The sequence below is a fragment of the Megalops cyprinoides genome, chromosome 10 (assembly GCF_013368585.1).
Source record: "Megalops cyprinoides isolate fMegCyp1 chromosome 10, fMegCyp1.pri, whole genome shotgun sequence".
Lineage (NCBI taxonomy): Eukaryota > Metazoa > Chordata > Actinopteri > Elopiformes > Megalopidae > Megalops > Megalops cyprinoides.
The window spans coordinates 22245189-22259465 of record NC_050592.1 but is presented as its reverse complement, the minus strand read 5'-3'; the positions used below and the strand labels follow the sequence as shown (position 1 = coordinate 22259465).

General features: G+C 39.4%; 1 protein-coding gene across 1 annotated transcript in view; it reads left to right on the top strand.

Annotated features, from left to right (window-relative positions):
• The window catches only part of nek11 (NIMA-related kinase 11), a 57869-nt gene extending 51182 nt beyond the window's left edge, over positions 1-6687 (top strand). Inside the window, exon 15 of the mRNA XM_036539535.1 lies at positions 6486-6687. Coding sequence (XP_036395428.1) covers positions 6486-6687 — 202 coding nt within the window. The remainder of the gene's footprint in view (positions 1-6485) is intronic.
• The last annotated feature ends 7590 nt before the right edge of the window (positions 6688-14277 follow it).

The following is a 14277-nucleotide window of genomic DNA, read 5'->3' as shown; positions in this document are numbered from 1 at the left end:
CTTCCTCAGTGACACACATCCCTTCTGTAATAGACAGCAAATAAAAAGATTAAGATGAGGTTGTGCTTATGAGCTTTTTCAGCTCACCATTGTTTGAACCTTCTTTTGAGAATGTTCCTCATTAGAACACACAAGTCTGAGATCTAAGGAACAAAGAGATTTCTCTCTCTAAGAATATTGATGAGAGCCACAGTGGGGTACCAAACCAACCAGGGAAAAGTTTTGTTCCAGTCGAGACACTGTAAGGACAGCCCAGAGTACTACGATGGGACCGCTCCGCCCTCTTTATTTTGGAGTTCCCTGTCTGCGCAGAGGGGCTTTCGAAGAGGTTCTGGTGAAAGACTCAATGTTGATTACAGACAGAGACGTGCTGTCACTGGGCCAGGGGGTGGAGGAGGGGGGTAAATAAGGCTGGCTGATTGCAGAGCCCTGATTACCTCCTCTAATCAACCCGAAAGCCCTCACGCTAATGGCTCTGATTATAGCCGCAGGCTGCAATGGGTGTTTTCAGTCCCAGTCTGTAGAAGGCAAATAGACTGGGCTGTAGTTATGTCCTTGTAGCTTCATGGTACATTTGGACCTGCAACTTACAACGTAAAAAAGACTATTCATTTCATGACTACAGTCTTCAGCTACATCTACAGCTAAATGACTTCCTATGTTTTTTTTTTTTGGTTTGTGATTTGTGTATTTTGGTTTATGAATATCAGCTGTACCCAATCCATGAAAGAGTTTCTTTGTTCACTGTGAGTGAAGAACAAAAGAAGATATCATTGGATGCAACCCTACCACTATTTATGTAAAAAAATGGAGGTTGATTTATGTACTGTACAATGTACATGTGGATACCCTGTTATTTTCCTGTCCGAGTTTGATTAATTGTTCTGTACTTGTTATACATTATACTTAAATAGCCTGTAGAAATGTATCCCTTTCATTCAAGGTAGACATTAATCTCCATTGCAAAGTAATGATTTTTTTGACTGCAACATTTGCATCAGGCTACAGTTTTTTTCTGTTTTACTTTTTTAATAGCCATAATAAATATGGACTGCAATTATTCCCGCCAACATGCACTCACGTATGTGTTTGTTTATGTATGATAGAGTGGCTGGGTGACTCAGTGCTAAATCATCTTGTCACTTCCTGCTGGAAATGTCACACGCCCTCATTGTAGCGAGTAACATTTCCCTTATTGAGTGGGAATCAGGCGGTACAGGAGGTATTTATGAAGATGCTGTTTGACAGTTTCTACAGGAATGGGCCTCACGTCTGGGCTACGAGACCAGCCCCGGTGATCACTGTGAACTTCACACTCACAAGGCAGGCAGTGGGATTGGGGGTGGGCTGGGGAAATTACTTGTTTTTCCCAGGGACACTGACGAATAGTGATGATGGCGATTTCAACCTTTCAGTGATGGGATTCGCCATTGTGTCCCAGGCCTATTGGACCTGTGCAGAAACACTGACTAGATTGCTACACTCTGCCAAATGTATGTCTTTTTTGTTTCTTGGGGATAGTATTTTTCTCCCAAATGTAGAAATCTCAGCAATTAACTAGAAAGAAATGAATACATTTTTGAGAGTTGTATTTATTTATTTATGTTCAGTCTGGCAATTAACCTTTTTCTTCCTTTCCCCCATTTTCTTGTTAATTGTAATTAACAGGAATGTAATATTGATACGAATTAAACACTATACTGTATTATTTGAGTAAAATCAGATAAAACTGTATCATAATTAACAAGAAATATTCTTTAAAAAAACTCAAATTAAAGTTGATTTGAGGAACAGGTACATGAACAGAGGCCATGGAAAGGAAAGGAGTATTTCTTGTGAACCAAAAAATTGATAGCAGCCAGAGAGATGAAGCCAGCCTTTTACTGTCCCTCTCTGGTGACTCCGATACAGATAGTTAGACGGAGTCATTCAGCCAAAGCGACATGTGGAGAAATGATGGTTGTGTGTGAGAAGCTGTTGTGAAGGCTTTAACACTACCAGGATCTGGCTTCACTGTAAAGCAGGAGTGAAACATGTGTTGCTCTATTCTGGAAACCCTCAGGAAGCCTGCTAATGAGTAACGTGTCAGTGCATCATTACATATTCCACCTTCCAGCAACCACTCCAATTTACTGTTTTGTCCTCTCACTTGTGTTGAATCAGTATAAACTTGGACATGGAACATTAGCTTCTCTGATTTGGTTTTCTACAAGAGAGGAAGTTTTTACCTCAGCATTCGGTCCTTTCTTTTGGGTGCTCTGCAAGTGAAAGCAGGATCATTAATAAAACTCAATGGCTCTACAGAATGAAAGGGAGATATTGTTCGAAATTTGCAGAAAAAAGATCTTGAATGGTTTTAAAGGCCAAAAAAAGTCAGTCTACTTGTCTATTCTGTGCAGGTTTTCACATGCAGAACAGTACGGAGAGAGTGAGAGCGGTGAGGAGGGAAAGAGCCATTACCTCATGGTAAACTGGGCAGAGCATGCTTTTAATTTCATTCCAGGCTGTGTTTCCTCACCTCTACCCTGCTCCCGAGTGGCGATGTGAGGATTATGCACTTTATCCCAACAGCAACAATTCTGCAAAATGCAATGCCAGTCATTTGAAACATGATTGCACAAAATAAACCTAGATTCATTAAACGTAAACTTAATATAAATTTGACTGTGACTGTTGAGGGTTTCTGCATCTACTGACCCCTCACACTCTGAGGGAAGTGCGGCAGCAGGAAACACTAAATGTACATGTGCGCAGAGTGAAGACAAATAAATAGCCAATCAACAGACGAAACACTCCGTAGGTTTCCTCAGTTATAGCATCTCCCTGTCCTACAGCGGAAACGGCACCCTCATGCTTCATCTTTCAATCGATGCATTCATTTCCTGCCTGAGGGAATTTGATAATTACCCTACACTGATAAAGCAGTTACTGTGGTCTTTGAGAATTGTTTATCCCAAGCTTCTATATCTTTTCAAAGTGGATAATGAAACTGTTTAAACGGCTTAAGCACCAAGAGGACCTTTTCTCCTTGCTGGCAAATACACCAAATTCCTCTCTTTATTTAAGACTCATGATGTTCTCTAAGGCTTGGGGTCATCCAGTGTTTGTGTGTATGGATGTTTAAATAGAGAGAGTATATACTGTGTGTATGTGTCTGTGAGTGAGTGTGTGTTCATGCATGTGTGCATATGTGCAGCTGTATATATGTAGTGTTTACTGTTGTGTGTGTGTGTGTGTGTGTGTCACTGCCACTTGGGGTCTGTGAGTGTACCTGTCAGGTGGGCGTGTTATCCTGGCCATCTCTGTGTCTCCATGCTGCCTGTGCTGTCAGATTCAAAAGGAGGCTGGATGGTGATGGATTGCTGCTCTGTGTGTCGGCATCCTTTAAAGACATGTGGCCTGACTGATCACCATCACTGACCACATAGCATTGATTCTTAATATGCGTGCTACCAATGCCTGGCATCTCACAATGAAAGGAGAGATTGGACTTGGCTTGTTCAATCCTTGTTACCCTGAATAGAAATAATTATGCTGAAGAGATGCATAATTAATGCCAACATAAGCAAGAAATGTCAAAGACAGGGCAGTTCTGTAAGTGTGTTGAAGGAGGAAGGCTATTTTATTTATGGTGTTTGCCTGAGTTAGGAATAAGAGACTATTTCAGTTTCTCAGTACTTAAGCATTTAATTGCGTAAAATATTTTGCACTTCAGGAGAAAGAGTACATTTGTTGGTTCGTTGGTATATGTTTTGACTTGATTGGCACTCATATGGATTTTGTGGCATGTGTATATATTTTGTTGGCAATGTATTGTTTTCATTGGCATATACAGTGGTTTGTTGGCAGATGAACTGGCTTGATTGCTTCTAAAGTTTGCATGTTTCTTACCCTCTGTGTATCCATCACTATAGGGCAGACACTTGAAAAAATCCTAAAGAGTGCAGCTGGAAAGGGCTGACATCATTAGTGTCTGAAAGGCAATAATATGATGCACAATAGCATTTATCAAAGTGACGGAAGTGCAGATGTGGGCAGCCCTCAGGACACGTATCCGCTGCTCAGACCGCCCAGCAGTAACCCCTGTCCTCCAGGGCTCACACGGCTGATAACCGAAGAAATTTTGGCCTGCTCTCTGACCTAAAACCCAATTTCTGAAAAAGATCATAAGCTCTGGAGTTCATATATTTTTTGTAAGTGTCCGAAATCCTTCAAAGAATGCAATTTTGGGCGCTATAATGATTCATATCACTGAAAAGCACAATTTCCTACAGTATCAAAGGGTCAGTTTCTGCGGGATCATCCAGCATGTAGTCATAAATCTTTGCTCAGCCTCACAATAATGACTCGAAAGCCCTGATAAAGCCTGTGACGAGGTATGCTGCCATGCTACAAGAGGCCAAGAAGCAAAATAATGCATGATAAGAGAGTAAATCCATCTGAAATGGAGTAAAGTGAAGTCGGAAACTCTTAAATTATGAACTTTGTAGTGTTGTAAAAGGTGTTTTCTAAAATGTATTGTTGTGACACATCTTGAGATAATACAGATTGTTGCAGGGGGTTGTCAGAATTCTATAACTGCATTATCTACATAGTTAAAAAAAGAGCATAACCTAATGAGGATTTTGTGCACAACAATCAATTTATGCATTGCCATTGCCTAAAGAAGTTGGGTAAGGAAGTGCATGCTCAGCAGTTTCTTGGCTTTTGAGTGTTTGAGTCACCTAAGATACTGTACTCTGCTGTCACTCGGCCTGCTCTATGCCACAAGTCAATTGAGTGTCAACTGTGAACTGGTACAGCAATCGGCTAGCATTCCACTGTTGATTGACCATCCAATGCGTGTCCCTGAACCTGCCATTGATCGCCACGTTCTTCCAGTGATGCACTATGGTTATTGTATTTCATGCATATGGATGGATCTACTATAAGTGGTCTATTGTGAAATCCCCCTCCTTAATATGTATGATCTTAACTGGTTGCCCATCACAAATGTCAGACAGACCAGATTTATGTTAAAAGTCAGCCTCAGTGTCATCCCATCCCAAAGCTACTTCCTCCTCTGTACATTGTCAGTCGGGCTAGATTTTCAAATTCGATTCATGTAGCTTATGGACAGAGGAGTACCGTCTCTGAGGATGGAGGGCTCAGAGGGCCCATCACTCTGGGGCCTCATCGATGCTGTTCTCTCACACGGCTGACACTTGTCAGTTTTTTTTTTCAGCTGCATGGAGCCAGACCTACTCTATCTGCCATGCTCAGCCCCTAACTGAATCCTCTGCCAGACATAGGAGCAGAACTGAGATACTTACACACAAAAACAGGGAAAGTTTTGCTCCTCGGAGCATCAAAACTTTGCCCACAATAACAGCCCGAACTTTCATACCTTGGCTGACCAGCTTTGTTTTTTATTTTTTTAAGCTGTCTTTAGTTCCTCAAATCCTTTTTAATGAGCAACAGTGTCAGACCAGGCTAACAACACTCCCAGACCAGCAATTGTGAGCATAACACTATTCGACTCCAACCACAAGTTAGCTTGTGCAGTCTGACGGAAGCCAAGTATACTATGATGATGTAATAAAGAATTGGTGATCCCGGTTGCGATCCCGTCTGTGTCTCCATGTCCCCTCTCTGGATGAGCAGCTCATCGTAAGCTGTTCCTGTCCTTGCTGTTCTGTGTTCTGTTCATTTCACTCAGGGGCATGGTACAGGTCAGAATCCATGACCTCACTAAGTCTCTCAAGCTAAAAGTGCAGCAAATGCTTTTTTTATTGACCTCACTTTTGTCGTCATGACCAGCCAGGCCCCATGCGAGTCTCTGTTGATTGTGTGTCTGCTTCCACGTGGGGATCAGGCAGTTAACTGCTTGCACTCTCTCCCTCCCCATGAGCTGCGCTTGGCAGTCTGCTCACTGGGTGCAGAGGGAAAGACTGGAGAAGGTGAGGTAGAAATAAGGACACAAGTGGAGGTCCTGGTCTATTAAGGTGCTGTTTGCTTGCGTATGAAACATCCAAATTCAGGGTAACTGCATTACATCCCGGTTAACTTCACCAAATCCCAGTTACATTACATTACATTACATCACACAACATGCATTTAGCAGAAGGTCTTATCCAGAGTGACTTCCATCACAATAGAACATAAGTGAATCCATTCAATTTAAATGTGCAACAGTGTCAGACCAGGCTAACAACACTCTCAGACCAGTGAGTGTGAGCATAACACTATTAAACCCCTACCACAAGTTAACTTGTGCAATCTGACAGAAGCCAAGTATACTACCATACAACAGTCCCTAGAACACAGAATCAAAAATAAATCACAATACTACAATTAAAATAAGTATCGGATGTTAGAAGCAGGGATTGAAGTGGAACTGAGGTAACAGTTAACTGCAACAACTGCACCTAACAGCCCAATTCCTATCTGAAAACAGGAAGCAGGATGAATTGTGAGTGACATCTGTCTCTTTGTCACCGATTCAGGTCGATAATGGACAGGCTGGGAGCGGAGGTGTTCCAGAGAGTGTATGACTACCTGAAGCAGGCCAGAGAGAGGCAAGAAAGCGAAGCCCACATTAAAGACTTCCTGGGCAGGTTGGTGGAGAAGCCCAGCGACTGCTTTGAGGTGGACCAGTTGCTCTACTTTGAGGAACAACTTCAGAGGAGCCGAGAGGGCAAAGTGTGACACACACACACACACACACACACACTCATACATGCACATATGCACCCACACACACACATATACATTCATACTTACAAACATGCACACATGCGCACGCGCGTGCATACACACACACACACACACACATTATTCTGTCGTTGTCACACGAAAAACACTAAACCAACAGAGAAAGACTATTCCTGTATCGTAATTTACTATGAATGGATAACATACTGTGAAGCCCTCCATATCCTTGACACTATAGCTGAATGTATATAAAGGAATTCTCATTTCTAAATGATGTAGAACACGTGTATGTGATGGGAACTTTTTGCATGGTAAGGCAATATCATGAATTTCTGTCTTCATAAATACCGTCTTTTGCTTTATATTGTTTACAAAGAATAATTCAGATTATTGTCTAGATTTGCACTTCTAAGGAGGGCATGTCTGATTTGATATTAATGCTGAATAATATTCTGAATAATACTCAGCACTGATTATTGCTGAGTGACATGCACATCAAAGCCAGCAGTCTTGCTGTAATGTCGCGTGTTGCAATCACGTAGCCAGCCTGATAAATGATTAAATAAAAGGTTCATTTCCACATAATTTCACATTTTACTGTATGTCATTTCAATTTTTACATGCAGTATGTAAACTTCATATTTGCAAAGCAGCAAACTTTTTGAAATTAGCACCAATAATCCAAAATGTTCTTTATTTCTTTAAAGGAAAAAAAAAATTATGTTGAACACACGTAGATAGTGTGAATGAGACACTGTATAGGTGAATGAGGTATTAGCAGTCATAATTAAATGGGTTTTAGTATATTAAAGTGAAATTGCAGTTAAATTACAGTAAAATTACAGTAAAATTGAATGACTATATAGCTATGACTATATAGACTGTCATAATTAATAAGATATTACTTTACTGAGTTAAGGTGAATTAGGAATTAAAATTGCAAAGAATGACTTCACTGTCTTATAAGTTAACACAAAATGCGGTTATTATCAATATTTTCTTAGTAGGCTTATTATTTTGCTATTTAAATGCATAGATTTTAAATAAAACCTCCTGCTTGTTCATGGTTACTGTCAAAGGTTGCATCAGCATTTATGAAAGGACATTTTTTTGTTAGCAGTGTAACAAATGTAGTTCTTCAGTTGGACTATAACCCTTTGTGCTTTGCCATCATTACTCCTCAAACTCAATGCTGCAGCTCTATTTTGCCATTTAATTTTTCTTTTTTGTTTTTCCCCTGTATGCAGCCCAGTTTGGCATTGCCAGTTTTACATTAGGCTCATCTCCCTGCACCAGCATCTGCGTTTGTGCAGGAGTGCTAAACTGAGACGAATGCAATCCTCCCAAACTCCCGTGGGCAGCTAACATCTATTTTTTGCTATGCAAGTCCCACAGTGCACCACAGTGAACTGGGTGCTCATTGGAGGATAGGCGCCATTCCATCAATGTCGTCCAAGCAACTGGTAGGCACCTGATGAATCACAAGGTGCCTGAGTGCGGTGAATTGAAGAAACCCTGGCCCAACCTACTCATCCTTCTCCTCAGTTGGATGAAGCCAATTTGTTCCACTGCTTTCGTTCTTGGCTGTGGTTTGCTGATGACACTGCTGGGATTGAGCCTGATATTACCACTTCAGAACATACTTGTGCTGTGATATTCAGCACACAAGAAGATTTTGGTTAAAGTCACATGTGTGGAAGATTTAAACAGAACATTTAAGACAAGGATTGGGGCAATGGCTTTATTTAATAGTATTAAACCCCTTTGGAGCGTCCAGGAATGAACATGGCTTCTTTGATCCAATCTCTTTATAAGCAAGTGGATTTGTCAATACACAAAAATATTAGTTGCCTAAATTAATAAATGGAATGCATTAATCATCCTACTCTTGGATCAATTTCAAAGCTATGTTTTAAAGCATATTATTATCAATAAATAGCAGTAAGTTCTGTTATGTAAATCTTTATTTAAATTTAAATCTCTCACCTTTGATGGAGGGAGATAAAAGTGCTTCTGTGGGGGGGGACAGTAGGGATGTGTGTGTGGAGTGGGGGACACTCTAGTTAGATTTACCCTTGAGGAACAGTCAGAATAAGTAAAATTCCTTTCTTTTTTCCCCCTTTGATGTTTGATCTCACACCTCTGTTTAAGCAGTACGGCCCTGAACACAGAAATATGAAGTCTGAAAATGTTACCAGTGAAGTAATGCTGGCAAAAGAAAGAAATCCAATGTGCGGATCTGGAGCACAAATTGTTGGAGTTTTTCACACAATTATTGCCTCTGTGTTAAACCGTCATTTGCCTTGGGGATTTGAAACTGTGGGCATTCTGTTTTTGAGCACATTCTGTCTGCAGCTGAGAGGATCAAAGACGTGATGTTAGGGCCTAACTGTAGAGAGAGTTACAAGGCTCAGCCGAATTGTTCCACAAGTGTCTTCAAAAAATAAATTCATAAAATAAAAATGGACTTATAAAACTTCCAAAAGGTTTTCTTCTGCCAAGGCTTCTTTTTGAAACTTACTTTTGGTTTTTCTCCTCCTTTTCTATGTCACTGTGGAGGTAATAGGATTAAAGTGTTTAATCTACCTTTGACAGACATTACCATTTCAGCATGCACAGCATTTTCCTAAACTGCCATCTTTGTCTGCATATTTGTGTGTGTGTGTGTGTGTGTGTGTGGGTGTGGGTATATATGGGTGTATGCGTGTGTGTGTGTGTGTGTGTGTGTGTATGTATGCGTGTTGTTTCTCATACAGGATCACATGGGCAACAACTGATTTAAGAATAGTTCTGAAAGATTATGTGTGGGAGACACTGTGTCACTGTGTCAGATCATACTAGCAGGGTCATACAATGTCAGACGTTAATTAAAAATGAGTTATTTTTTGACAGCAATGCAGGAGACTGATTCAGGTACAGGTTTAACTGGGTAGGACTCTATTAGCATACCCTAAAGCAATGAAAGGTACTCTGACAAGGGGAAACACAGATCATCACACCTGACAAACCCTGACAAAAAAGTTAAAAAAGTTAATTCGTGGTGTGAAAAAAATAAAAAAATTAGCATATTCAGCTTTTTCCACATGATGTGCCTTATTGGCATAAAAATCCTTTGTAAATCAAGGGCACATTGTTAGGCATGTTTGGTTTCTTCGGATTATTTGTTATTATTTAGGGTGATGAGTTTTGTTCATCGTCTGCCCACTGAATACCTATTAGGACAGCTTCTTAGTTCACAGTCCTCTCAGTTACATAATTCCTTTTTATTTCTGCAACTCAGAGCTACATACCCAGTACCAAGAGAACTTTCATCTCCTCTTCAGCCGCATTAGAGAAAAATAAAGATTAATTATTACAGTTACTTTATTCGTTGTTAATTATTCTTTTGAAGTTCTCCTATTTAAATATTGATCATTTGTATTAATGATCCATGTTTCTAAAATCGTTTTACTAGGAATTGAATTCAAAGCTACTGATCGGGATTTGTAAATATTATGTCCGCTTTTAATACACTCAGGCACACTCCATTGCTTTTTCTAATTGAGAACATATGGCTTGGATTGATGCAGCAGACTTGTTAATCACTGCAGTTCCAGCCAGAAAACAATTACATTTTAACCATTTCCTCCTGGTGTCTGTTCACATTGATGAAGACTTTATGAAGTCTCAGCATACTTTCGCCCTTTTGTCTTCATGGTCACGTAGGTGTTTGCTTGACCAAGACCACTAACAGTCTTAGTGTAAAGCTTCAATCTCCACCAACATGGGCATTTGTCCCTCAGTGTTTTTGTTGATGAATGTATGAATGTATGAAAAAGCTGTTTTTTTTTTTCAATCACCTTCACCTCAGTTCAATTACCAGAGAGTGCATGAGAATGTGTGTCTGTTCAGACATTGGATAATTGAATAATTGTTTAATTGATTGACCACACCTCCTACTTAAGTGCACTGGGTGATATAACTGAGAGGATTGTGATTAGGGAAAGCAAGGATGGGTTTGGGTTTTGGGTTTTGGGTTTTGAGTTTGAGTTTAAAAATGTTCTGTTTCTTTGGTTTTGTTTTTGTTTTTTAAGGCAAAAATCATCTTTTATATGAGAACCATTTGCCAGTTTCATTAGATATTGAATGAAGAAGTAACGTCTCCATTTTAAAGGGCTGAAAAGGGCTTCAATCAAATTAAAACAAAAGGAAAAAAAGAGAGCTTAATCCTACCTTTTATTTTGATGCTGCCGAACTGTTGTTATTCTGTTCATTTCATACTTATGTTACCACGATACTCTAAAGACCAATGCATTTTGGGAACAAAAAATAAAGGGGTAGCAGACTGGGATCATACTGAATCATACTGGGAAAAAGCTCACCCAAACTCCAGTGGAGGATGAAGTTTTACAAATAAAAGTATCCCGGTTTTGTTGATTGCAGTGTTCAGGCAGCATAAGCTATGTTGTGCAGCCCTTCTGAATTTTAGTTTCTAAAAAAACATCCTATGGCTTGGCTCAACCCCACAAAACATGGTGGATGTATATGCTACCTTAAACAACGTAAAACATTTGTGTTGGTGAGGCTTTGTGAGGACTCACTTAGATAATAGAAAGGGGGACATGGGAAGTCAGCCCTGTGCCTGTAGAAGGAGAAAATGGATGAGGAATACCACCCTTAATCATGAAAAGAATGATTAGAGAAGCATCCAGACATAGCACACAGCATTCACCTGTTTACCCAGGCGATAAAAGCAATGACAGCAATAAAAGAAGGCATTAAAACTAAACACAAGCTACCACCCAAGGTGACTAATAACGATGGTAATTAAGAATGGCAGGAATGTGAAATGACTGTTCTCCCATTTCCTTCTCTTTTCAGTCTTGCTCTGCCCCCCCTCTCTCTCATCTGAAATCAGCTCCATTTGTTTACCTTATCCTAGCAGGGATACTTGCAACAAGGTATATAGTAGACAGTTGTCAGAGTAACATGAATGATATGTTGTTTTATTCATCTCTATTTATTATGTCATTATATGGTCTAGGGACAGTATATTATTTTATATTATACAGTACCAGTCAAAAGTTTGGACAGACATACTCATAGAAGGGTTTTTCTTTATTTTTACTATTTTACACATTTTAGAATAAATAACACAAATGGAATTTTGCAGTAAAAGTGTTAAACAAACCAAAACTTATGCTGTAGGTTCTTCAAATTAGCCAAAATATTTAATTATTTTTTGGAAAGAAATTAATACAGAAGCATCAACTTCACTCTTCATATTTGTCAAAACAAATTTCAAATAGTCAAGCAAAATGCCTTTGAATGCATGTTTCCCAGTATCTTAATCAGGTGTGTCCATACTTTTGACTGGTACTGTATTTACATATTATATTTACAGTGATCATTCATCTGATTTGCACTATCCAGAATGAGCTACACATATCACCTATCTGTTTGTGAAAACAGTCAGCTTTCCGCCAGTCAGGATAGAAATGTTCCTGTAACACTGTCCCAGATATGGGCACCGTATACAGGAGCAGCATTTTCCCACCCTGTTGTGCAGACTGGTTTCACACTGATTTCATATTATGTGTGCTGTTCCAGTTGCTGCTAATAATTAGGCTTTATGGAGCTTTTGATTGACTACTTTACATCACCTAGCAGTTATCTACTTCAAGCCCTCGAAGAGAGAGGTGTCATGTTGTGTTGCCTGAGATTTTTTTTTGTGTTAACAGTAAAATACAACTGGAAATGGTTGTTAAACAGATTAAACAGAACATCTGGCTAAACAAGTGTTTTCCAGAGACACTCGTCTGGTGATCCTCTATATGTTTGTACATTGTCTCACAAAGACAGTATTATTAACGTCTAGGATGTTGTGTGTGCAGAAGCTGTCACACATTATCAGTGTTGCAGTGTTGCGAAAGCCATTACATGTATGTCTGTGTTGTGAGACTACATTTTGTGTTCAAAGTTTAATCAATCTGTAAAGTTGGAGAGATGGATTCCTGCTTTGCTAATTAGGCTCATTCCCCTGTAAGATAAGAAATTTAACAATGGGGAGTGGAGGATGTTGTGTATTGAGAATAATACAATGAAGAGATTGTTTCGCTGCTGGCATCTCGCCTTTCCCTCACTGTCACTGACAAGACATGAATGCCTTGGTATGCAAAACAAAACAAGTGCGGCTTGCGGGTCAACCATGTAAGACATGCAAATCCGTGCTTGTTATTTCTCAGCTGTGAACATGCACATTAGCATTCCTTATTTTAGTATCAAGTTTGTTCTACTGGGAGTTAATTTATCGTACCCGCTGTGAGAGGAGCGTTTATTTCCCATACTGCTTTGTGTTACAAAGAAACGCAATCGTGGGACCGTGTGCAGTGATTTGAAAATTGCTTTAGTCACCCTAAAACAATGGCATAAAGACAAGTCCTGGTAAATTGATGTGTTCATGCTATCAGAATTAAGAAGGACAAAGACAAAAAAGTCATAAATATTTTCAAAATGTTGCTCTGGTGATATTCATTAACAGAGAACAAAGGACTCCTCTGTATTAAATTCAGTCTGCATTTCCTAATATTTCTTATTCATGCGCTGTCATCATAACACATAAGTGATACAATCATAAAAATAAATGGGGAGAAATTAAATAAGGAAATCAGCAGCTGGGTGGATACAACACATTTCTGCTCCTCAACCAGCTCTTGCCCGCGAATAATGACCTCACAAATCCACACCCAAGGTTTGCTTATATATGCATGCCAGATAACATTCTCTAAATGCATTGTAGTATAATAACAACAATCTGGTTATTTATTTGTTTAATGGCAAGGTCCGTTGTCTTGTATAAATGGCTATATGATGTGTTCAGAAAGCAAGGCTTTGATCCCCTGCTTAGTCCAGTTAGGATTTTTTTGAATGATGGCTTTAATAATCCCTGCTATTGATTTAGCGTCATATGCATCTGCAATCAGTCAAGAGGTTTACAATTCTGGGCCTTTATTAGCCTTAATTACAGTAACTCCAGATAATATCTTCAATATTGATTGTGAAAAATGTCGTCATAAATCAGGAAAAAATAAGGTAATAAATGTATTTTCCACCCAGAAGATATTGTGAGATTTTGATTCTTTTGCAATAATTCTATGAAATGGTAACAGCAAGAATGAACCAAAATGTTTTTGTTTGTATTGATACCAGGCCTATATGCATAGAAAAAGTAAAGACCAGGCAGAAGAACAATCAGAGCTAAGCAACTGCCGTTACACGGGTCAGGTTCTCATACACAGAAAATGTCAAACAGAGATTTTGTCACTCAAAGAATTATCATTCACCGGCAGACACTCAGACACTAGCAAAAAGTTACAGTTCAACACCATCCAACGCTCTGTGCACAGGCCTCTTTTAGGCGTACCTGAGAGAAAGACAATCACTGAGGTGTGCTCAACGAGGACTGGCACTGAAGGCTTGAAGGGGAGCCTTCTTTGCAGAAAATACCAACCCTCAATTACAGCTCCCTTTGCAGTGTTACATCACTTTCAATTTTTGTAATTTTATAAAACAAAATTATATATGTACTGGTTGAATATGAAATTG